This window comes from Pan troglodytes, chromosome 4, assembly GCF_028858775.2.
Source record: "Pan troglodytes isolate AG18354 chromosome 4, NHGRI_mPanTro3-v2.0_pri, whole genome shotgun sequence".
In the NCBI taxonomy this organism is placed as follows: domain Eukaryota; kingdom Metazoa; phylum Chordata; class Mammalia; order Primates; family Hominidae; genus Pan; species Pan troglodytes.
The window spans coordinates 116,668,294-116,694,431 of NC_072402.2; the positions used below are offsets into that span (position 1 = coordinate 116,668,294).

The following is a 26,138-nucleotide window of genomic DNA, read 5'->3' on the forward strand; positions in this document are numbered from 1 at the left end:
ATCTGTAATCCTAGCACTTTCGGAGGCCAAAGCAGGTGGATCCCTTTAGCCTAGGAGTTTAAGACTGGCCTGGGCAACATAGTGAGACCTTGTCTCCATTAAAAAAAAAAAAAAAAAAAAAGCAAAGAATATCTAAATAACTGCTTTAGATTTACAGAATTATTGCAAAAATAGTACAGAGAATTCCTATATACACCACACCCAGTTTCCCTTATTATCTAAAAGTAAAATACATGAAAACAATAATACAAAAAATAGAAGGAGATTGCATGGAATTATATTTTTATAAGGTTCTTATGTTATATATTAATGTATAATGTTATTAATTCAAGGTAAACAGTGATAAAGTAAGAATACATAGTATAATCCAAAGACTAACCACAAAAGGCACACCTAAAAAGCCAACAAAGAAATAGAATGGAACGCTAAGAAAAACTTAGTAACCCAGAAGAAAGACATAAAAGAGGAACAAAAGATCAAATAACTGATAGGACTAACAGAAGACAAATATCACTATGGTATTCACTGGTAATGTAAAAGAAAACAAGTCAATAACTACATCCAGGAAAATGAAATAAACTCCCCAATTAAACAACAGAGATTGTTAGATTAAATTTAAAAACCAAGACCCATACCATATAAACACTAGCACCCACACATAGTAGACTTTAAGACAAAAGAGTATTACCAGAGATAAAGAAAGACATTTGTGATATTGTGAAATATATATTTGGTCTTCTTTCCGTTTCCTGGCATAGAACTCCTAAAATCCTTAGAATCTTCAAAGTGTTGTTTTTTTGTATGCTAATATTGACTGACAGCTCCAGGGTGGGATTAGTCACTGGAAAGACTAAGGGGAAGGAGAGAGGCTAAAGGTCAAGTTGATCACCAGTGGCCAATGGCTTAATCAATCATGCCTGAATAACGAAGCCTAAATAAAAACCCAAGCAGACAGGGTTCAGAGAGCTGAACATGTGGCCATTCCTGGAGGATAGTGCACCAGGGAAGGCATGGAAGCTCTGCAGCCCTTTCCCTGTACCTTGCATTACGTGTCTCACCTGTACCCTTTGTAATATCCTTTATCATAAACTGGTAAACATTAAGTGTTTCTAACTAACTGAACCCAAACCAAGAATTGTGGAAGCCCCAACTTGAAGCTGATCAGTCAGAAGTTCCTGAGGCCCGGACTTGCCAATGGCGTCTGAAGGGGGGAAGGGGCAGTCTTGGGAACTGAGCCCTCATCCTGTGGGATGTGACACTATCCCCACGTAGGCAGGGTCAGAATTGAACTGGAAGACACCCAACTAGTATTATTGCAAAACTGACTGCTTGCTTGCTTGCTTGCTCGCTCGCTCGCTTGCTTGTGGGGAGAAATCCTCACATATTTGGGGGTCTCGGAAGTTTTCTGTGTTGAAGTTTGTGGTGTTGACACCACAGCAGAGGAAAAATGGTTGAGAGTTTTTCCAACAACACATAATAATGATAAAAGGACTAGTGCATCAAGTAAACATAATAATACAAAATACATATTCACCTACTTAAAGAGTTTTCAAATAGATAAAACAGGAACCAAAAGAACAAAATGTAAAAATAAACGAATCCCTAATCAAAGCTGGAGATTTTAACACAATTTCCTTGATATTTGAGAGAAAACATGCTCATAAAATCAGTCAAAATACAGAAGATTTGAATAACACTATCAACCATCTTGACCTAATTGATAGTTTGTGTAACACTACATCTGACAACTGAGGAATATAGTCTTTTCTTGTGCATATAGAATATTTACCAAAAGACAGATCACATGCCAGAACACAAAACAAGTATCAATAAAATTTTTAAACCTAAAATCACAGAGTATAAACAAATAAGAGTAGAAATCAAAATAAACATCATGATACATCTAAAACTTCCCCAAATATCTGGAAATTAAGCGACACACTCCTGAACAATCCATGTGTGAAAGAAGAAATCACAAAAGTAATTTTAAAATATTTTGAACTGAACAAACCAAAATCACAATATAACAGAATTCGTGGGATATATAAAGCAATGGTTAAGAAGAGAAACTTGGCCAGGAATCGTGGCTCTCACCTGTAATCCCAGGACTTTGGGAGGCCAAAAGGGGTAAGATACTTTGAGGCCAGGAGTTCAAGACCAGCCTGGGCAACATAGCGAGACCCTGTCTCTACAAAAGAAAACTTTTAATTGAGCCCAAGAGTTCAAGGCTACAGTGAGCTATGTGTGTGCCACTGTACTTCAAGCCTGGAAAACAAGACCCTGTCTAAAAAAAAAAAGGAAAAATTTATAGATTTACAGCTGAAATGTTTATATGCACGGGCCAGGCACAGTAGCTCACATCTGTAATCCTAGCACTTTGGAAGGCCAAAATGAGAGGATCACTTGAGGCCAGGAGTTTGAGACCAGGCTAGTCAACATAGCAAGACCCCATCTCAATTTATTTTTTTTTTTTAATTTATGCTTATATGAATGAACAAAAAGGTTTAAAGTCTGTTATCTAATCTTCTACTAAAAAAAGAAAAAAGAAATTAAATCCAAAGCAAGAAAAAAATTGACAATAAAGAGTAGAAATCAATTAGAAAACCAAACAAAGAAAAACACAAAGCCAAATCTTGGTTCTTTAAAGAGATCGACCAAAACAGACTAAGAAAAAAGAAAAGACACAAATTACCTAAATCAGGAATTAAAAGAGGTTACCACTACAAATTCTACAGACATGAAAATAACAACAAATAAATGCTACAAGCAACTTTATGACAATAAATTCAACAATTTAGATAACTTGTACCATTTCTTTGAAAGGTACAAAATATAAAAACTGACACAAAAATAAATAGAAAATATGAAATGCCTTATGTTTAATAAATGAATTATATTTGTAGGAAAAAAACCTTCCCACAAATTATAATATGACCAGGTGGGCTTTATCTTAGAAATAGAAGGGTTTTAACATGCAGAAATCAATCAATATAATACACTATATTAACAGAATTAAGGAGAGAATCTACATGATCATTTTAATAGATGCATTTCACAAAACTCAACAAACACCCATTCATAATTAAAACTCTCATCATTTTAGAAACTGATAAATGACATTGTATAACATGGTTATTACAGTTAATGTATTGTATACTTGAAAACAGCCATGAAGGCAGCTCTTATATGTTATCACTGCAAAAAAAAAAAAAAACCATAAAACTATTGTTATAAATCTGTTTAATACAGTTGTTGCCTTGGCATCCATTTTACGCCTGACGTAAGTTATCTGTAATCCAGCCAACCCTATCACCTTTGGCCTAGTTAAAACTTTCCCTCCCTGTGTGGTGTTTGCCATATAGCCTACTTGTTCCTCACTAATCCAAAACCCAACACATCGCATAGCTGCTGACCACAATAAAACCTAAAGGTCAATACCAGAGTCATATGAATAAGCTCCCCCTTCACATTGTTCTCTTTAAACTAGCCAGTCTACAACCCACAGGGAAATCCCAAGGGATAATCCCCACAGACCTTAATAAAGGCATAATCCCACAGGTCTCCCCTTCCCACCCACCCAGCGGTTGAATCCCCTGCTGTTTCCAGACTTCCCTTTGGCCTCACATTGGCATCCTAACCTCTCTGGTATCTGTGTGTAATAAACTTCTTTCCTTTCATGCATTTTGGCTTCACTTCCTCATTATGTGTCTCCTGACACAGCCATACTATAGTATTCTCAATATTATTGAACGTTTTGAACAAATCTTAACTATGTGAGGTGATAAATTTGTTAATTAGCTTGATTGTGCTAATCATTTCACAATGTATACATACATCAAAACATCACACTGTACATGATAAATATAACTTTTTCTATCAATTATACCTCAATAATGCTTGGTGGGGAGAAACATACAGCCGATATCATAGTTAATAACGTCCACAGAGTTTGGGACCAAGGTAAAGATGTTGGCTTTCACCACTTCCAATAAACGTTATACTAAAGGTATCAGTTATTGCAATGCGGCAAGGAAAAAAAAAGGATAAGTATCAGAAAGGAAGAAATATAAATGATCTCATTTGCAGATGACAATGCTGCTTACATAGAAAGTTCCAGGGAATCTACAAAACAATTTCTACAACTAACAGACGAATTTAGAAAGTTACTGGATATGGGGTTAATATACAAAAACCAATTGTTTTCTTATATACTAGAGGCAAAAATTTACAAAGGACACCAAAAGCAGTATGTCTCTTAATCATTCCCCGATGATTTCATCATGTACTCTAACAAAAGCCTAAATTAATCATTCAATTACCACATTTATATTAATAGTTCTAATCTGCTTTAATTTAAAATTCATCAGCAAATAATAATTTACTGGCCAGGCCCAGTGGCTCATGCCTGTAGTCCCAGCTGCTCAGGAAGCTGAGGTGGGAGAATCACTTGAGCCCAGGAGGTGGAGTCTGCAGTGAGCCAAAATTGCACCACTGCACTCCAGACTGGGCAACAAAGTGAGATCCTGCCTCAAAAAATAATAATAATAACAATTTACTGAGTAAGCACTATATTAGGCACCATAGGGGGAAAAAAACTGAACTAAATCTAATACAAGAACCCTACCAAAAAAAAAAAAAAAACGTTGTGGAAGATATTTAAGAAAAAAAAAAAAAAAGAACCCTACCATCTACCAACTGAAAGGCACTTTTAACAAAATGATATAAACACTAAGTATATTTGCCTTTTAAGTTAAACATACATTACTATGAAATTCAGATAATGCTATCATTCCTTTGCTTATACATTATTTTTTTATTTCTGATTTTGTTTTGTTTTGTTGTCTTGTATTATTTTGTGTGGTCAGGGGTTAGCAGAACCTAAATTTTTTGACTAATTTCCACTCTTTAGACCATGAATAAGCTGAAAGAAATAAGCTGAAAGAAACCATTTTTTAAGATCTGTGTAGAAAAGAATTATTTACATTGCCCTAACAGTTAATTTACCTTTCTTCACTGAAGCGACGACCGATCTTCACTTTACACTTGTCCTGGGGGAGGCATGCTGCTAGTAGAGGAACTGTACGCAACACTTTGTTTTCCTTTAATTAAAAAATGAATTGAAACATAGATTTTTACTTAGATATACACACTTTTAAATATTTTATAATGAACATCTGATTCATAACTTTATGTATAACTTTCACAAGTCTTTTACTAAAGACCACAGTTTAATAAAAAGAGGTAAAATTTCTCTGATTTATCAGTATTAACCATAAACAAGCATACATTTTTATTCTATTTGGGTATGTTTTACAGGTTTACTGATCAAAGAAGATTACATTAATATATATAATGATTAAGATTACTAAAATGTAAATTTGTGTTTAACTAAATTGAATCATTTACTCTGACAAGTTTTTCATTTCACAAGTAATTACATTTTGCACTATGCCAGCTTGAAGATAATTGCCTAGATCTTTATGCCCAAAAAAGCAAGGAAGTGCTCAGAAAACAAAACAATGGGTTCTTCCCAGCATAGCCTCTTTACTTAAATTAAAAATTTTTTTAAAAAAGAAAACAAAACAATGGGGTATGTCAAAGGGACACAGAAGCCAATCTTAAAGAGCTCCCAATGGCTAAAATTGAACAATCTGAGCAAGAAAATAAATAACACAGTACTGGGTTATAACCCAAAGTACAAATTAGAGTCCAGAATGATATAAATAAATGACTTAATAAATAAATGGGAGAGAAGAAACAAATCTTCCTTACAAAAGAATTCCAAATAATAAATGTAAATACTCCCCCCTCCTGAAGGTGGAACTTAATCTCTTCCTCCCACTTGAGTGTGGGCTGGATTTATGGCCTTGCTTCCAAAGAATATAGAGTATGGAAAGAGAACAAAAATAATAACTTTAGAGTGGAGAAATCTGGTGGCCATTTCTGAAAATGCCATTAAGTTGACTGTCGTCAGTGGTTTCTTCAATGTCCTAGCTTCCATCACTGGAAACCATCTTTCTTGTTGCCACGAGAATTCTACCTTGAATCCCATAGAGCCAAGTGATTAGTTACTCCGCCTTAGGTGGTTTTAGGACATTTTCCAATGTTTAATACAATGTTCTTCTCTCTTTACCATCACCATGAGACTGTGACACAAACTTAATCAGTTTCTAAACCTTTATCAAAGTAATACATGTATATATGTCAAATTAAACAGTGCCATAAGATTTAAAATGCCACAGTTGTTCCCAGATGTACTCCCCAGTACCACGTCCTGGAGGCAATCACTTTAACTCTTTTGGCTATTTCTTCTGGTAGTTATCTCCATATAACCATACAATATATGTTGTTTTTCTATTTCTTGATTTATCGATTTTAGATATTATCCAAAAACTACCAATTATCATCATCATAACAGCTAATATTAAGGCACACAATTCTAAGTACAATACACAGAGAGAGAGAAATATATCTTTTGTCATATCCATTTTACTAATGAGGAAACTGAAACACAGAGATGTTAATTAACTTGCTCACAGTTTCAGAGTTTACAGAACTATTAAGAATTTGAACTCAGGCAGTCTAGCTCCACAGCCCTTAAGTACTGCCTCTCATAACAAATGAGGATTTAGCTTTCTAATACCACTCCTTCCTCTCACATCTAATATTATTAGTTAAGTCAATAAACAGTGTTTGCATCTTCACGACTAAATACACATTGTTCACAAAGGCCAAGTCCTTTAACATAAGATTATTTTCTTGTAAAGCTTTCTGTTATTTTTGAGATAGCTTTTCTATTTTTACCCTTAGGTAATTTTACATGTATGTATACCTACTCTTTGAAATGCTCCATCATATCACCTCCATATCATCTACTCCACCAAGTCTTCTTTTCCCAAAGCCCCCTCCTAGAGCCTATCTAAATGGTTAATAACTTTTTTATGGGAGAGTCAAAAACTAGCAAATCCTTTTTTCTTTTTTTTTATTATATATATATTTTTATTATACTGTAAGTTCTAGGGTACATGTGCACAATGTGCAGATTTGTTACATATGCATACATGTGCCATGTTGGTGTGCTGCACCCATTAACTCGTCATTTACATTAGGTCTATCTCCTAATGCTATCCCTCCCCACACCCCTCACCCTACAACAGGCCCCGGTGTGTGATGTTCCCCTTCCTGTGTCCAAGTGTTCTCATTGTTCAATTCCCACCTATGAGTGAGAACATGCAGTGTTTGGTTTTCTTGTCCTTGTGATATAGTTTGGTAAGAATGATGGTTTCCAGCTTCATCCATGTCCCTACAAAGGACATGAACTCATCATTTTTTATGGCTGCATAGTATTCCATGGTGTGTATGTGCCACATTTTCTTAATCCAGTCTATCATTGTTGGACATTTAGGTTGGTTCCAAGTCTTTGCTATTGTGAGTAGTGCTGCAATAAACATACGTGTGCATGTGTCTTTATAGCAGCATGATTTATATTCCTTAGGGTATACACCCAGTAATGGGATGGCTGGGTCAAATGGTATTTCTAGTTCTAGATCCCTGAGGAATTGCCACACAGACTTCCACAATGGTTGAACTAGTTTACAGTCCCACCAACAGTGTAAAAGTGTTCCTATTTCTCCACATCCTCTCCAGCATCTGTTGTTTCCTGACTTTTTAATGATCGCCATTCTAACTGGTGTGAGATGATATCTCATTGTGGTTTTGATTTGCATATCTCTGATGGCCAGTGATGAAGAGCATTTTTTCATGTGTCTGTTGGCTGCATAAATGTCTTCTTTTGAGAAGTGTCTGTTCATATCCTTTGCCCACTTTTTGATGGGGTTGTTTTTTTCTTGTAAATTTGTTTGAGTTCTTTGTAGATTCTGGATATTAGCCCTTTGTCAGATGAGTAGATTGCAAAAATTTTCTCTCATTCTGTAGGCTAGCAAATCCTTTTATTGGAAATGGTGTGCTAAAGTTAAGCACAGGCAGCCCAGTATTAATAAGTTAGATGAAAACTGGAAAATTCCTTTGCTGAGAATGGCTGGACACAGTGGTTCACGCCTATAGTCCCAGCTCTTAGGGAGGCAGAGGTTGGAGGATAACTTGAGCCATGGGTTTGAGACCTGCCTGGACAATATAGCGAGACCCCGTTCTTAAAAACAGAAAATAATAATAATAGAAAATTCCTTGGCTGAGAAGGAAAAACTGTATGGATGCATTTCTACATGCATAAAACACATCTGTAGCACACACAGTGATGAATGAATCATCTAAACCATGGATTAATAATGGTCAAAAATAAATTAAAAATAAGATATTTGAAAACATTAAAAAAAAAGGCCAAGCATGATGGCTCACGCCTGCAATCCTAGCACTGTGGGAGGCTGAGGCAGGAGGATCACTCGAAGCCAGGAATTCAAGACCAGCCTGGGCAACATAGTGAGACCCTATCTCTACAAAAAATAGAAAGAAAACATTAATATTGCCACAAATCAATGAAAACACCCACACTAAAAAAGCTATCTTATATCTGGAACCACACAATAATGAAAAGGCACCATACTGTGTATACTGCAAAATGAACACAGTATTTGCCATCAAATGTCAAGTGGTTTGGGTTTGTTTTTTTTTTAAGATAGGGTCTTGCTGTACAGCCCAAGCTAGAGTGCAATGTCACAATCATAGCTCATTGCAGCCTAAAACTCCTGGACAGAAGGGATCCTCCCACCTCAGCCTCCCAAGTAGCTAGGCCTATAGGCATGCACCACCACACTTGGCTAATTTTTTTATTTGTTTATAGAGATGGGGTCTCGCTATGTTGCCAGGCTGGTCTCAAACTTGTGGGCTCAAGTTATCCTCCTTCTTCAGCCTCCCAAAGTGCTGGAATTATAAGCATAAGCCACCACTCCCAGCCTCAAAAGTCAGGTGTTAACCAAAATTGCTGTGGCCGGCAAGCTATCAGTTTACATAAATTTGAGCTGTACAATGTTTTAAGTTTAACTGAAGTAAAATACTGCTAGTGACCAAATTGTCATAATCCTGACAAAAGCATGATGCTGCTAAGACTGAGAAAAAGGTTAGGCCAGGTGCGGTGGCTCACGCCTGTAATCCCAGCACTTTGGGAGGCTGAGGCAAGTGGATCATGAGGTCAGGAGATCAAGACCATCCTGGCTAACACGGTGAAACCCCGTCTCTACTAAAAATACAAAAAGTTAGCCGGGCGTTGTGGTGGGCACCTGTAGTCCCAGCTACTCAGGAGGCCGAGGCAGGAGAATGGCATGAACCTGGAAGGTGGAGCTTGCAGTGAGCTGAGATCACGCCACTGCACTCCAGCTTGGGCAACAGAGCAAGACTCCGTCTCAAAAAAAAAAAAAAAAAAAAAAAGGCTGAGAAAAAGGTTGTCCACCAAATGGAGTAGTTAACAATTTGCAATAAAAGAAAAAATGTTTCAAGGCTGAGGCATGAGAATTGTTTGTACCCGGGAGGCAGAGATTGCAGTGAGCTGAGATTGTACCACTGTACTCCAGCCTGGGTGACAGAGGGAGACTGTCTCAAAAAATAAATAAATAAGTGTTTCATCATTTGAAAGAAAGAAAAGATTAATTTCTTTTATACCTCTGTTAAAGTCTTCAAGTGATCCAGACTTGAGAAATTTAAAAAATAATTATTCCTTCTTAGAAAGCTTGACTGCGCCTATGATGTCCTCAGTTCCTAAATACTGAAAGAGTTTTAACTGCATTTTACAGTAAGTAATTTCATAGTATGCATTGAGTAGCTTTGTATTAATTATAACTTCCTCCCCTCTTCATTATGCAGCTAATCAAGAGTTACAAACACATATACACACTGGCACATATGTATTTTACCTGCACAAGAAAGTATTAATTTTAAAATCTTTACATATAACATGCATTATAAAATATACATGTTTCTTCTATTAATCTAAAATAAACCAAAAATTTATTTATACATTCACTTTGTAAGAGTAAAATGCCAAAGTTACTTCTACTGGAGCAAGAAAAGACATCAAGCATCAAGAAACATAAGCTATGACCAAAATTTAAAAAGCAATGATTTTCTTAGCTCTTTATTCACAAAACCTCATTTTTTCTTCATACAAAATTGTTGGGAGTTTTAAATTTCTATACTATTCAATAACATAGATTTTGTGAAATGGTATCTCTCTCTAGAGCATAAGACTCTATACTATCAGTTGAAATTAAAAAGAAACTATTTTTTCCAAAAGAGAAAGCATTTATCATCAACTTCTTTTCAGAAATGCTAAAGAGCTGGTAAGGATAAGTATGTTTATCTTCGTGTTTCCTCTTGTGGACTCATATTCTATTTGAAATCCTGTATTTTACAAAATCTTACCTCTGCTGGATGCTGAATTATGTACAAGTGGGTAGAGATATGCAGAGGGTGCGCTGGGAGAAATGGACACAAACACACTTTCTGAGGCCGGCTAAAGGGTAAAAAGAAAAATAAAACTGGTAAATCTTAAAAATACAATGATATAACAATTTTTTAAATGACCTTAATCCCACTGCATTTATACAAAGAGGTTTGCTAAAGCTACATTCTTTTCAAAATGAAATACCAAGAATGAATTTAATCAATCAGACTTTAGACAGAATTTGGAGAAATTCAAGTAAATTCTTTACCACTTATATAGATTAAGTACCTCAAAACAAAAATCTTACCTTAGTTATATTTAGAGAAAGAATACCTATAAGTCATCTGGTCCCTTTATTCAAAACATGACACTTCTGATTTGCATTCCAAATCAAGAAGAGATCTCATATCAAAGAGAAACCTGGCAACTCTTCTGTATCACTTTAAGTTGAGTAAACAATAAGATGATAAAATACTAGAATATAATTACCAACTAGAGAAAAACACTAATCAAACTTAGCCATCAATCAATAATAGAGAACTTACCAATTGTGAGAAGAAACTCAAATAGACGCCACCAAATTATATTTGGCTAGAATTATACTAGACGAGTATTTGCCTTTTCCATTTAACTTACCTTTTCTTACTGTTTGTCATTTTTATTTTACTTACATTTTAGTGCTTTACTACTGTTTAGGTAACTCTTACACACAATATAAAGTTCAATTAGAATTAAAGGGTATACCTCTTATCTCTGTCCTCCAGCCTACAGGATTCTCTTCCTTTAGGGGCAACCAATGACTGGTTTTTTATGTCCTTCCAAAGGTAATGTATGAATAAACATTTGTATTTTACCATTAAACACTATATTTGGTATATGCATTTATAATATGAAATTCATGACTAGGCACAGTGGCTCATGCCTGTAATCCCAGCACTTTGGGAGGCTGAGGTGGGCAGCTCACCTGAGGTCAAGAGTTCAAGACCAGCCTGGCCAATGTGGTGAAACCCCAACTCTAATAAAAATGCAAAAATTAGCTGGGCGTGGTGGTGGGTGCCTGTAATCCCAGCAACTCGGGAAGTTGAGGTAGGAGAGTTGCTTGAACCCAGGAGATGGAGGTTGCAGTGAGCCAGGATTGTGCCACTGCACTCCAGCCTGGGCGACAGAGCGAAACTCCATCTCAAAAAAAAAAAAACAAAAAAAACAAAAAAACAAAAAAAGAAAGAAAGAAAGAAATTCATTAAGCGGCCAGATCCCAGATATGGGAGTAAATTTTTCACAAACGATCACAGGCAGATGTTATATGCCATTACAATAGTATACAAATAAATGTTATATTAAAGGGAATTTCCAGTACCATACATACAAGCTGATCACTGTTAACTCTTTCCTCAATTTTACTTATTGTGGAATTTTAGACTGAGATTAAGAAATGCTTATTAATAAACCATACAGTGTGGGTAAATTGGCTCAAACATCTGTTAAACACACCCTCTCATTCTGCAAGAAACTGCCAAATCTATGCTCTGGATGAAGAAACTATCTAGATATCTTAGGCAGAAGTAAAATCATATTATACATGACTCCACCTCCTCTTTCCAACCCCACTGAACCTGGAATGGAAGTTTAACCCAAGGAAAATCAATACACCTGATTTCCAGTGACTTCTGAGATGATTTCCAATGATTGTTCTGCCCCACACTGGATTTCCTCTCAGGAATATGAGGAGATTTTTGAGATGGAAAGTCTTTCTGTGGTCACAAGAGTAAACACAAAAGAGGGACAGACACCAACTGATGAAACAGGGTGCAATGACAAACAGATCGAGGACTGCTATAAGAAAGGATTCCTCACTCAGTAGAAAGACGAATAGGATGAGGTACATTCAAATTCTAAAAAACAAGATTCTGATTTTTTCTATTAAGTTAATCAAAACCAAAAACTAAAATGATTCAAAGAATAAATACATCATAGGACAGAAGAACCAAGTAAAAACATGTTTCTCCAACATAACCAGGCAAATTTAAATAAAGTATCTCTATGCTAATAGTATTTCAATGTGGTGGGTGGCGTAGAGTTTGACTTTGAATTTTTTTTAATAAATCTATTCAAATTTTGACTGAAGAAAAGCTGTAAGTCTACAAACATTAGCTTTAATCTTTAAAAACAAACAAACAAACAAAACAGAATCTCACTCTGTCACCCAGGCTGGAGTGCAGTGGCACAACCTCAGCTCACTGCAACCTCTGCCTCCCGGATTCAATCGATTCTCGTGTCTCACCCTCCTGAATAGCTGAGATTACAGGCACACATCACCATGTCCAGCTAATTTTTTATATTTTCAGTAGAGAGAGGTTTTCACCACTGTGGCCAAGCTGGTCTCCAACTCCTGACCTCAAGTGATCCGCCCACCTCAGCCTCAAAAAGTAGTGGTGAAACAGAAAATTTTCCTTGACCCCTTCCTGAGCATCATGACAGGAGTGCCTCACTTACTCAGCCCACAGCTCTCAACGCCTGGTGGGACGGGGAGCAGCAGGTGAGCAAGTGCAGGAGCCAGAGCTAGCACTGTTGGGTGCCGGCAGGTGCAAAACTCCATGGGGCCCCCCGGCAGTGTCTAGGTGAGTACTCGTGACCCCTGAAGCCCCAGAGGGCATGTGATACAGTGCTCTTTTAGCTTTGCTGCCCACACTGGTGGCACCCAAGCTCTTGTTCGGCGTCCAGTAAAAATCAGGTCACAGGAATGAATTGAAGGGTGGTAAATATGGAGGATTTTATTGCCGATGAAAGTGGCTCTAAGCGGGAAGGAAAGCTGGAAGAGGGATGGAGCAGGAAGGTGATCTTCCCCTGGATTCCGACTGTCCCGAGCTGGACTCTCCGAAGCAACAGCATCAAGCCATCCCTCTGATGTCAAGCTGCTTTTCCCCAACGTCAAACTGCAGTCCCTACCATACAGCTGCCTTTCCTCCTCTCCCCTTCTCTTCTCTCTGCCAGTAGAGTCAGGGGTTTTTATGGGTACAGGATGGGGGTGGAACGGGCCATGTGTGGTTTTGGAAAAGACAGCATTCGAGCGGGAAAACAGGAATGCATGTTCTCACTTTGGGGCATAGTTCCAGGCTTGAGGGTGGGGCTTTGCCAGGGACCTTGCCCTTTTCTGCCTAGAATTTCTCTGCTTCCTGTTCCTATCACTGGGATTACAGGCATGAGCCACCATACTCAACCAATTTTAACCTTTTACAGATAAAAGTCCTAACTTTTATCTGTAAAAGTTAGTTAAAAAGGGCAGTTCAAATAAGTTGATTTTGTGATACTATTGAGGAACTTCAGTTATATTGTGGTTTTGTATAGTTCTAAAAATCCCCAAAATGAATTGAAGTTAGACTCACTTTAATAACAAATGTTGCATAACACAGTTGATGAATGATAATATATATTATAAAAACATATTGTAATAGGTAGTTCATCTACTAAAGGTTAGAAATCAACCTTTTAGGTAAAATGTTATTGGAGCAACATAGAGTGTTGACAGATGTGGAAGATACTATAGCATAGCCTGCCTTAGCTGGTGAGTGGCGATTAGGCCTGGTGGAACTGCCATTAATAAACCAACTGTGGGCCAGGCACGGTGGCTCACGCCTGTAATCCCAGCACTTTGGGAGGCCGAGGCGGGCGGATCACAAGGTCAGGAGTTAGGGACCTTCCTGGCTAACACGGTGAAACCCCGTCTCTACTAAAAATACAAAAAAAAAAAAAAATTAGCCGGGCATGATGGCAGGTGCCTGTAGTCCCAGCTACTCGGGAGGCTGAGGCCAGGGAATGGCATGAACCCGGGAGGCGGAGCTTGCAGTGAGCCGAGATCATGCCACTGCACTCCAGCCTGGGCGACAAAGCAAGACTCCATCTCAAAAAAACAAAAACAAAAACAAACTGTGATCAGGGCGAGGAACAGGAAAAAAGGAAATATGGGGAAATGGAGTGAATGCCAGGTGGATCAGAGAGACACGGTCATGGGGGTCAGGTGTGGTATCAGGAATAATGTGGGGGCCAGCCTAAAACAGTAAGGTCAAGTTGTTTGGACAGAAAGGCTACAGGGCACGGTCCCGGCTCTCGTGTAAGAATTCTGACCGCACAGCCCTGCACTTCGGCTGTGTGTGATGAAAAGGGTTGGGATTAGTTAGGGAGAGCTAGTGTGGAAGCAGCTTCTAAGGCTGTTTTTAAGGAAAGGAAAGAGGAGTGGGGAAAGGATTTAGGATCTATGAGGTCAGCTAAGTTTCCTTTTGTGAGTTTATATAACGGTTTAGTCAGGATGGCAAAACCAGGTATCCAAAGGTGAAAGTACCTAACCATGCTAGGAAGGAAAGGAGTTGTTGCTTTGTAGAAGGGGTTAGAGTTTGGGAGATTAGCCAGACACGATCAGCAGGGAGAGAACGTGTGTTTTTATTAAGAATTATGCCGAGATAGGTAACAGATGAGGAAGAAATTTGGGCTTTGAAGGAGGATACGCGATATTCTTTTGAGAACAGATGTTGGAGGAGCAGAAGGGTGTCCTTTTGGGAAGATTTGTAGGAGGGGCTATAAAGTAGAAGGTTGTCAAAATATTGAATAAAGTGAGAAGCAGATGGATGGAAAGAAAGTAAATCATGAGAAACGGCTTGACTGAAGTAATGGGGGCTGTTCCTGAAGCCTTGTGGCAGTATAGCCTAGGTAAGTTGCTGAGACTGATGGGTGTCAGGGTCAGTCCAAGTGAAAGCAAAGAGAGGCTGGGATGAAGGGTGCAAAGGAATAGTAAAGGAAGCATGCTTGAGATCCAGAACAGAAAAATGGGTTGTGGAGGGAGGTATTGAGGACAAGAGTGTACGGGTTGGGCACTACAGGGTAGACAGGCAAAACAATTTGGTTGATAAGGCATAGATCCTGAACTAACCTGTAAGACTTGTCTGGTTTTTGGACGGGTAAAATGGGAGAAATGTAAGGAGAGTTTATATGCTTTAGAAGCCCATGCTGTAGCAAGTGAGTGATAACAGGCTTTAACCTTTTAAAGCATGCTGTGGGATGGGATATTGGCATTGAGTGGGGTAAGGTTGATTAGGTTTTAATGGGATGTTAAGGGGTGCATGATCATTCGCCAAGGTAGGAATAGAGGTGTCTCATACTTGTGGATTAAGATGGGGAGACACAAGGGGAGGATGTGAAGGAGGCTTTGAACTGGGGAAAAGGGCGGCAATGAGTTGTGGCTGTAGCCTAGGAATAGTCAGGAAAGCAGATAAGTTAGTTAAAATGCCTAGACCTAATAAGGGAACTGGGCATGTGGGGATAACTAAAAAGGAGTGCACAAAAGAATATTGTCTAAGCGGCCGGGCGCGATGGCTCACGCCTGTAATCCCAGCACTTTGGGAGGCCAAGGCGGGCAGATCACGAGGTCAGGAGATCGAGACCATCCTGGCTAACATGGTGAAACCCCGTCTCTATTAAAAATACAAAAAATTAGCCGGGCATGGTGGCAGACGCCTGTCGCCCCAGCTATTCAGGAGGTTGAGGTGGGAGAATGGTGTGAACCCAGGAGACGGAGCTTGTATTGAGCCGAGATCACGCCACTGCACTCCAGCCTCGGTGACAGAGTGAGACTCCATCTCCAAAAAAAAAAAAAAAGAATATTGTCTAAGTTGGCACCAGAGTTGGGGAGTTTTAAGAGGTTTAGAAGCCTGGCCATCAATACCCACAACAGTTATGGAGGCAAAGGAAACAGGCCCTTGAAAAGAAAGTAATGTGGAGTGGGTAGTCTCTGTATTGATTAAGAAGGGGACAGCCTTCTACAGTGTTACAGGTAACACTGTAAGAGTTACCTCAAGCGCCTGTGATGGTCCAGGAGGCTTTTGAGGCAATCAGGCAGTGTCAGTCTTCAGCTGCTAAGCCGAGAAGATTGGGGAAGGAGTCAGAGAGCCTTGGGCCAGAATTCCAGGGGCTCTGGGAGTGGCTGCCGGGCAAGTTGGACAGTTCGATTTCCAGTGGGGTCCCGCACAGATGGGACATGGCTAAGGAGGAATCCCGGGCTGCAGGCATTCCTTGGCCCAGTGGCCAGATTTCCGGCACTTGAAGCAAGATCCTGGGGGAGGAGGTCCTGAAGGAATGCCTGACCACTGTGGCTTAGGTGTTTTGAAGTTCTTCTGTGCTGGAGATGTGGCTGGGGTTTCTCTCACAGCAGAGGCAAGTAATTGCAACTCAGAAATACATTGCTGCTTGGCTGCCTCTTTTTAATTATTGTACACCTTGAAGGCAAGGTTAATTAAATCCTGTTGTGGGGTTTGAGGGCTGGAATTTAAGTTTTGGAGCTTTTTTTAAACGTCAGGAGCAGATTGGGTAATAAAATGCATATTGAGAATAAGACGGCCTTCTGGCCTTTCTGGGTCTAGGAAGGTAAAGTCTCTAAGGGTTGTTGCCAAACAAGCCATGGACTGCGCTGGGTTTTCATATTTGATGAAAAAAAGCCTAAACACTAACTGATTTGGGAGAGGCTGGATAAAGAAAAAGGAGCATTAACCTTGACCATGCCTTTAGCTCCAGACACCTCTTTAAGAGGAAATTGTTGGGCAGGTGGGGGAGGGCTAGTCACAGAATGAAACTGAAAGCCGGACCGGGTGTGAGGAGAGGAGGTGATAGAAGGATTATAGGGTGGAGGAGCAGAAGCCGAGGAAGAAGTGGGACCTGGCTCGGCCTGGCGAGGGGCAGCCTGGGGAGGAAGGGAGAGGTCATATAGGTCTGTAGAAAAGGAGGATTCAAAGGACTCAGAGCTTGGGGTGGAGACTGAAGGAACAGACAGGAGAGAAAGAAGAAAGATTTGGGACGAGTTGCATTGGGAGCAGAGATTAGAAAGGGACTGATGTGAAAAAGAATGCCTAGACGTCAGGCACCTCAGACCATTTGCCCATTTTACGAGAATTATTATCTAGATCTTGTAGGATGGAGAAATCAAAAGTGCCATTTTCTGGCTATTTGGAAACACTGTCAAGTTTGTATTGGGGTTAAGCGGTGTTGCAGAAGAAAATAAGGCATTTAGGTTTTAGGTCAGGTGTGAGTTGAAGAGGTTTTAAGTTTTTGAGAACACAGGCTAAGGGAGAAGAAGGAGGAATGGAGGGTGGAAGGTTGCCCATAGTGAAAGAAGCAAGCCCAGAGAAAAGAGAGGGTAGAGACATGGAGAGAAGGGGTGGGAGGGTACTTGCCCCGCCTCGGGGAGGTAGTGCTTGCCACCAAGGTGAAGGATCAAGGCAGGCGTCCCCATGGTGATCAGACACCTCTGAAATGTGGCTGAATAATCAGGCAGGTGTCCCCGCGTGATTAAACACAAAGGAAAGACTGTCTTCCCAAGTCTGTGACTGGCACCGGAGTTTTAGGTTCACGGATAAAACGCGTCTCCTCTGTCTCTACCAGAAAAAGAAAGGAACTGAAATTAAGGGAAGGGAGAGATTGAAAGGTGGCGCAGAAATTGAAATGAGAAAGGGGTTGAGGGATAGTGAGAGGACAGAGAAGACAGTAAAAAGACGCCGCTTACCCAATTTAAAATTGGTGAGATGTTCCTTGGGCTGGTTGGTCTGAGGACCAGAGGTCGTAGATGGATCTTTCTCACGGAGCAAAGAGCAGGAGGACAGGGGATTGATCTCCCAAGGGAGGTCCCCCAATCCGAGTCACGGCACCAAATGTTTTGACACCAAATGTCACGCGCGTCCGTGTGAAGAGACCACCAAAGAGGCTTTGTGTGAGCAATAAAGCTTTTTAATCACCTGGGTGCAGGCAGGCTGAGTCCAAAAAGAGTCAGCAAAGGGACATAGGGGTGGGGCCATTTTATAGGAGTTGGGTAGGTAGTGGAAAATTACAGTCAAAGGGGTTGTTCTCCGGCAAGCAGGGGCGGGGGTCATGAGGTGCTCAGTGGGGGAGTGTCTGAGCCGGGAGAAGGAATTTCACAAGGTAATGTCATCAGTTAGGGCAGGAATTGGCCATTTTCACTTCTTTTGTGATTCTTCACTTGCTTCATGCCATCTGGATGTAAACATGCAGGCTTGGGCTCAAAGGCCTGACAGGAACCTTTAAGAACATTTAGAAACTCTACTCCAAAAGTCTATTTAAAAGTTGTTTGTCTGGAAGTGGTTAGATTCTCAGCCCACAACAGCAGTCTTTAACCCATAAATCTGCAATATTTACAATATTATTTTAAGTACAGTATCTAACCAGGACCACATTGCTTATGCTCCAAGACAACGCCTCTCATCTTGTTTGCACGTCTCTGTTACTCCCAGGGCTGAATTCACTTTCTTTTATTTTAGTCGTATGTATTTCCTTTAGATTCCTATTAATACTTCCATTTAAACACGTGACCACATCATATGACAAAATTTTGTTTTCACATCTTCCTCTCACTTCTAGATGACGAACCCTCTAAGAGCAGAGTTTTCATTTAATTTTTGTATCCCCTAGTACAGTGATTCCCAAACTTTTGCTGTTATCAGAATCACCTAGAGGACTCATTAAACTAGACAGCTGAGCCCCAGCCCTCAGAGCTTCTGATTCAGTAAGCCTGAGAATGTGCATTTCTAACAAATTCCTAGGTGGTGATGATGCTGCTAGTGAGTAAGGAGTGAGGGGGTGAAGAATGTAAAGACCACAGTTTGATGTGCAAGGCTCTAGAGGTGTCCGCCCCAGTGGGTTTTATTTTTCAAGTGACTTGAATTCATTCGTATCTACATCCTGCCCACTTACCCATTCCTGTCTACATCTGAAGGTTGGCAAAGCTTGATGAACTTTTGTGAGAAGTAGTAATCAAAGAATAATAAACAACAAAGCTATGGACAAAATGGCTTACCCAAAACCCTTCCCCCTGCATGAAAATTTGACCTTCCCTTAACTAACGAGCCCTGTTACCCTGGCAACATGATAACTATATTGCTAAGCAACACTGTATGTGATTTAAATGACAACTGACTGGTAGATTGCATATGGACTAGAGACCTATAAAGACCCTATGGGGACACCATACTTTGGACTTCCTTAAATTGGAACCCTAGAAATTTGCTAGAGAGTTGTTACAAAAGATGTCGGCTCCTGAGGGCATAAAGTTATTAGGCTACCTTATCTGCCTAGTGCGGAACATATCACCTTCCACCTGAGCTGGACTGCTATGCCAGACTGCCACAAGGATGCCAGCAGAAAAGGGTCATCTAAGGTTGCTCTATAATGCCACAAATGCAAATTTGTGGCTCCTGGCCTATATCTTTCTGGTATTAGGTGTGGCCTAAAGTAGTCTTATGCACCTGAGTGTCTAGCAACTGGTGCTCTGCCTGGTATCTTATCCCAGATATCTGCAGAGCTTAAAGATTCACTTAGACCAGGTCTTTGCTCCAATGCCCCATTCTAAAATAATCCAAGGCAAGGCATGGTGGCTCATGCCTGTAATCTCAGAATTTTGGGAAGCTGAGGAGAAAGGATCACTTGAGCACAGGAATTCGAGATCAGCCTAGGAAACATAGCAAGACCTCATCTCTACTAAAAATTTAAAAATTAGCCAGACACGGTGGTGCACAGCTGTAGTCCCAGCTACTTGGGAGGCTGAAGCAGGAAGACTGCTCATACCCAGGTGTTTGAGGATGCTGTGAGCTATGATCACACCACTGTACTCCAGCCTGGGCAACAGAGAGAGAAAAACCCTGGCAATCAATCAATCAATCAATCAAATCATCCACCTTTTCTCTCACTATCACTCTCTATCCCCTTATTCTGACTGATTTTTCTTCACAGCATTTTACTACTATTTGACATTATGTTAGCTGAATGTGGGTTTCCTTCCCTAAAATGTAAGCTACAGGGAGGCAAGGACTTAGCCTACCTTTTTCACTGCTATATCCCCAGCACCTGGCATAGTAGGTGCTCAATAGATATTGCTGAATACATAAAGGATTTTTTTCTTTTTTTGAGACAGGTGTCACTCTGTCACCCAGGCTGGAGTGCAGTGGCATGATCTCAGTTCACTGCAACCTCCGCCTCCCAATTCAAGCAATTCTCATGCCTTAGCCTCGTGAGTAGCTGAGGTTACAGGTGTGCGCCACCACATCTGGCTAATGTTTGTATTTGAATAATTAATGTTATTTTTGTATTTTTTTTGTAGAGGTGAAGTTTCTCAAATTCCTGGCCTCAAGTGATCCACCTGCTTCGGCCTCCCAAAGTGCTGAAGTTACAGGCGTGAGCCACCGTGCCCAGCCTGAAGGAATATCTTTACATTCCGTCTTCTCTAAACCTTTGAATGCTTTTCTCCTCCTATACAATTTTCTATCCCATTCGTTAATTTTTTTTATATATCAAAGTTTAATTTCTCCTTTATGCCCTCTCTGGTACTTAAGTAATTCATTTGTATTACAAATGAAATTCAGAGTGTCAGGTCTTCCTTTATTATATTTTGTGATCATTTTGATAAGTGATCGCACATAAAAGACAAAAATATTTACTGAAGAAAACAGTTACTAAAAAAATAGCTAAGCGATTTATGTGTAAACACTATAAGCGTGATTTAACCTAAAACTAATTGCTTTAACTCATGATTTTATATGCTCACAAAACATTTTCTATTTACTTTAAAGCATATTCTCTTTATTAACCTAATTTTAATTATAATTACTTCAAACTAATAAAACTGTAGCTCTTTAAAACATCTCAACTAGCTTTATATTTAGCAAGTTACTTTATAAGACGCATTTCTGCTTATTACCTTACTATCAATCTTTCCTCCCCGACAATGCTCTGCATGCATGGTAATGGTGATTAGCTGACCAACTGTGAAAACATCTCTTCCTAAACTAGTGGGTAAGTGCAGAGTAACTGCTCTCCTCATTCTAAAATCTCTCTAGAAGGTTTAAATATTTAAATTAATAATGGATTGAATAATTTATAAATTCAACAAATTTTTATTCAAATATTTACTGCATACCTAAGTGCCAGATATTAGGCACTTGGGACAATAAAATGAACAAAGATTCCTACCCTCATGGAGCTTATTTGTTCTCACTGTGCCAGAAATAATTTTTTAAAAGTTCCTTGCTTTTCCAGGCACATAGCAGGGTGCAGCTACTCAGGAGGCTAAGGCAGGAGGATCACTTGAGCCCACTTTGAGGCTGTAGTAGTACACCCAGTGAATAGCCACTATGCTCCAGCCTGGACAACACAGCAAGACCTCTATCTCTTAAAAAAAAAAAAAAGTTCCTTGCTTCCTATGAACTATTAAACTTGACAGGCAAAAAATATCACATAACTATATATCAAAACTGATTATTTGTAAATAATGAATATTCTTTTTTTTAAATCAAGCTACTTCTAGAATTTATATAGATATGAGAAATAAAAACTAACATCTAAAGAAATATACACTGGTCAACTGGGTATAGGTTTGGGGAATAACTATTATAATGTCACTACCAATGTTATTGTCTTGCTATGTGACCTTGGGCATGTCACAGATTTTCAATTTCCTTCCTTACAAAACTGGTAACAATAAGGCAACAAGAGAGTTCTGGGGAATAACTACTGCATTACAGGCAAACATTCTGGCTATTATTTTGAGCTAATTTATAACAGACTGACCAAAATAGGTGCTGAGATTTTTCCCTTTTCTATATTTATAATGTATTTACAATGTATTTTTCCGCTCATGGGGGTTTATCTTCTTTAAAACCTATACAACCCAATTAATGTTAATTACATTCTTAAAATATAAATGAAACCTTCAAATCATTTCCCCAAGGAAATTCTGTGAAATAAGCTTTTTCTTCTTTTCTCATTAAGGATGTAGAAATAAATACACGGGCTTCCTGTCAGACTAAGACTGACTTGCTTCCTAAACAAATGCTGTAATACAAAGGTAATGTGCATCACTCTGGGCATACTATCTCTGACAGCCTGTGGGCTAATAAAATTATATCTGACATATGACTAGAGACGCTACGACCTACAAAAACATCTTTCAAAGCTTTAATTAGATTTCTTATATAATATTCACTGAAAGCTTTTTTCTCACAGTACTGATTTTAATCAAGGTAATTCAAATAAGTAAACTTTAAAGATTAGTGAACAGATTTACAAGTACTCTTTTTAAAGAGTACTAAACAAAAGCAAATGTGGAACCCAGAAAAATAGTGCACCTCAACTTTACCAATACTCAACAAAATTTTTATACTCCTAACATAGCGAAAAAGCAAAGAACAAAAAGTTTCATAGCTTTTCATTCAACTAGTTGAATAGATACACTGCATTACACATAAAAATGGCAACAATTTTCCAATTTTAAAACTGGCTTTGGAAAACTAAATACCATAGTGCCCTCTGCTGTCATTTTAAAGAAACTAAAGTGATCTGTAAGATAAAGTCATTGTCAGATTTCTGAAACTATATAACCAACATAACCAATAAAAGTAGAAATAGCTTTACATGATTAACATTATAATACATTTTCATCTCCAAAACAGAAGTAGGTAACATCTTCCATGTCTGACTGCTTCAAGTACAAATAACAATAATATTCCCATACCCTGTAAAATTGTTTTCCTTACTAGATTCTCTTATAACTGGCTTTAGGAGTGGAGGAAGGATAGACTTAGAAAAAATATACTGTTGTGATTTTTTTTTTTCTGAGACATAGTCTTGCTCTGTCACCCAGGCTGGAGTGCAGTGGCATGATCTCGGCTCACTGCAACCTCCGCATCCCGGGTACAAGCAGTTCTCCTGCCTCAGCCTCCCAAGTAGCTGGGATTACAGGGGCGCGACACCATGCCTGGCTAATTTTTGTATTTTTAGTAGAGATGGGGTTTCACCATGTTGGCAAGGTTGGTCTCGAACTCCTGACCTCGTGATCTGCCCGCCTTGGCCTTACAAAGTGCTGGGATTACAGGTGTGAGCCACCGCACCTGGCCACTGTTGTGATTTTTTAGATTTTTTAATTACAGTGTGAAGTTGTCCTATCCTAAAACGGTGATATATATAATATATATCTGTTTTAAATATATATATATATACACACACATTTTTTTCTTTTTGTGAATTGGGCAGCCTCCCACAAAGGAATAGATTCAGAAACACTCCCAAGAATAAATGTCTTTAGATGAGAGTTTCCGAGACTTGTGCCCCGGAGGGCATGCCTAGAGCAGTGAAGAAATTATCAAGTTTATTTGAATTGTGGACTTGCATCTTACTATCCTTAACAGGGAATCTCACCCTAAATATATATTGTGCTTTGAGATAATAAATAATGGTAGTGAGACTCCATTATACTATCATTACTGACCAAAACATTTTTAAAGACTTTATCTCACCAATACTTCTTCCTTTTTTGATATCTAGTTTTGTGTATGTTTTATAAGGTGCATCATATACTAATATATAATAAGTGTGTGTAATTAGAGAAAAATAAGCCTATCTATTAAAATGCACCCTAATTTTTTTAAATCAACTGCAGTATGTAATCAAAATAATTATATCACTGGCCTAGACATGTTTGTTCCTACTAGATCTATAATTAATATAAGTTTTCATGTGAAACCAGAAGTTGGTTATTTGAAAGAATAAATAAGACAGACCACTGGCGGCCAGGCGCGGTGGCTCACACCTGTAGTCCCAGCACTTTGGGGGGCCAAGGTGGGCAGATCATGAGGTCAGGAGCTCGAGACCATCCTGGCTAACACAGTGAAACCCCGTCTCTACCAAAAATACAAAAACAAAATTAGCCGGGTGTGGTGGCAGGTGCCTGTAGTCCCAGCTACTCCAGAGGCTGAGGCAGGAGAATGGCGTGAATCCGGGAGGTGGAGTTTGCAGTGAGCCGGGATCACGCCACTACACTCCAGCCTGGGCAACAAAGCAAGCTCCGTCTGAAAAACAACAACAACAACAACAACAAAAGACCACTGGCTAGACTAATAAAGAAAAAAAGAAAATCCAAATAAAGAATCAGAAATGACAAATATAACATTAACACCAACCCCACAGAAAGACAAAAAAAAAAAAAGACTATTATGAACACCTCCACGCACATAAACTAGAAAACCTAGAAGAAATGGAAACTACAAGCCAATATCCTTGATGAACATAAATGCAAAAATCCTCAAAAAAAAATTAGCAAACCGAATCCAGAAGCACATCAAAAACAAATTCACTGCAATCTGATCAAGTAGGTTTTATCCCTAGGATGCAAGAATGGTTCAATATATGCAAATCAATAAATGTGATTCATCACACAAAGAGAACTAACAACAAAAACCACATGATCATATCAATAGATGCAGAAAAGGCTTTCAATAAAATCCAGCATCCCTTCATGTTAAAAATCCTCAACAAACTAGGCACTAAAGGAACTTACCTCAAAATAATAAGAGCCATCTATGCCAAACCCACAGCCAACATCATACTGAATGGGCAAAAACCAAAAGCATTCCCCTTGAGAACTGGAACATGACAAGTCTGCTCACTCTCACCACTCCTATTTAACATTGTATTGGAAGTCCTGGCCAGAGAAATCAGGCAAGGGAAATAAATAAAAGACGTCCAAATAGGAAGAGAGAAAGTCAAACTATCTCTGTTTGCAGACAATATTCTTTTTTACCTAGAAAACCCCATAGTCTGCCCAAAAGCTCCTAGATCTAATAAACAACTTCAGCAAAGTTTCAGGATACAAAATCAATGTAAAAAAATCAGTAGCATTTCTATACACCAATAATGTCCAAGCTGAGCGCCAAATCAAGAACACAATCCCACTCACAATAGACACAAAAAGAATAAAAATACTTAGGAATATAGCTAACCAAGGAGGTAAAAAAATCTCTACAACGAGAATTACAAAGCACTGCTCAAAGAAATCAGAGATGACACAAACAAACAGAAAAGCATCCCAAGCTCATGGATAGGAAGAGTCAACATTGTTAAAATGACCATATTACCCAAAGCAATATACAGATTCAATCCTATTTCTGTCAAACTACCAATAGACATTCTTCACAGAATTAGAAAAAAAAACTATTCTAAAATTCATATGGAACCAAAAAAGAGCCCAAATAACAATTGCAATTCTAAGCAAAAAGAACAAAGCTGGAGCAAACACATTACCAGACTTCAAACTATACTATAATGGTACAGTAACCAACACAGCATGGTACTGGTACAAAAACAGACATACAGATTAATGGTACAGAATAGAGTAAAGCCACATACCTACAACCCTCTGATCTTCAACAAAGCTGACAAAAACAAGCAATGGAGAAAGGATTCCCTATTCAATAAATCGTGCTGGGATAAGTAGCTAGCTGTATGTAGAAGACTGAAACTAGACCTCTTCCTTACACCATATATAAAAGTCAACTCAAGATGGATTAAAAACTTCAATGTAAAACCTAAAACTATAAAAATCCTGAAAGATAAACTAGAAAACACCACTATAGACTAGGCACTGGCAAAGAATTTATGATGAAGATGCTAAAAGCAACTGCAACAAAAATTAAAATTGACAAATGGGACTTAATTAAAAGGTTTCTGCAAAGCAAAAGAAACTTATCAACAGAGTAAACAAACAACTCACAAAATGGGAGAAAATCTTTGCAAACTATGCATCTGACAAAGGTCTAATATTCAGAATCTACAAGAAACTTAAATCTACAAGCAAAAAAAACCCATTAAAATGTGAGCAAAAGACATAAACATTTTTCAAAATAAGACATATATACGGCAAAGAAGC

The 26,138-nt window shown here is 38.8% G+C and overlaps 1 protein-coding gene across 4 annotated transcripts in view; it reads right to left on the reverse strand.

Moving 5' to 3' along the window:
* Positions 1 to 26,138, reverse strand: part of DTWD2 (DTW domain containing 2) — a 155,482-nt gene that overhangs the window by 100,995 nt on the left and 28,349 nt on the right. For all 4 annotated transcript variants that reach the window (XM_526988.9, XM_016953662.4, XM_016953657.4 and 1 more), the window contains exons 2-3: positions 10,372 to 10,462; positions 5,005 to 5,099 (exon numbers count right to left, since the gene is read on the reverse strand). In XM_526988.9, coding sequence (XP_526988.2) covers positions 5,005 to 5,099; positions 10,372 to 10,462 — 186 coding nt within the window. The remainder of the gene's footprint in view (positions 1 to 5,004; positions 5,100 to 10,371; positions 10,463 to 26,138) is intronic.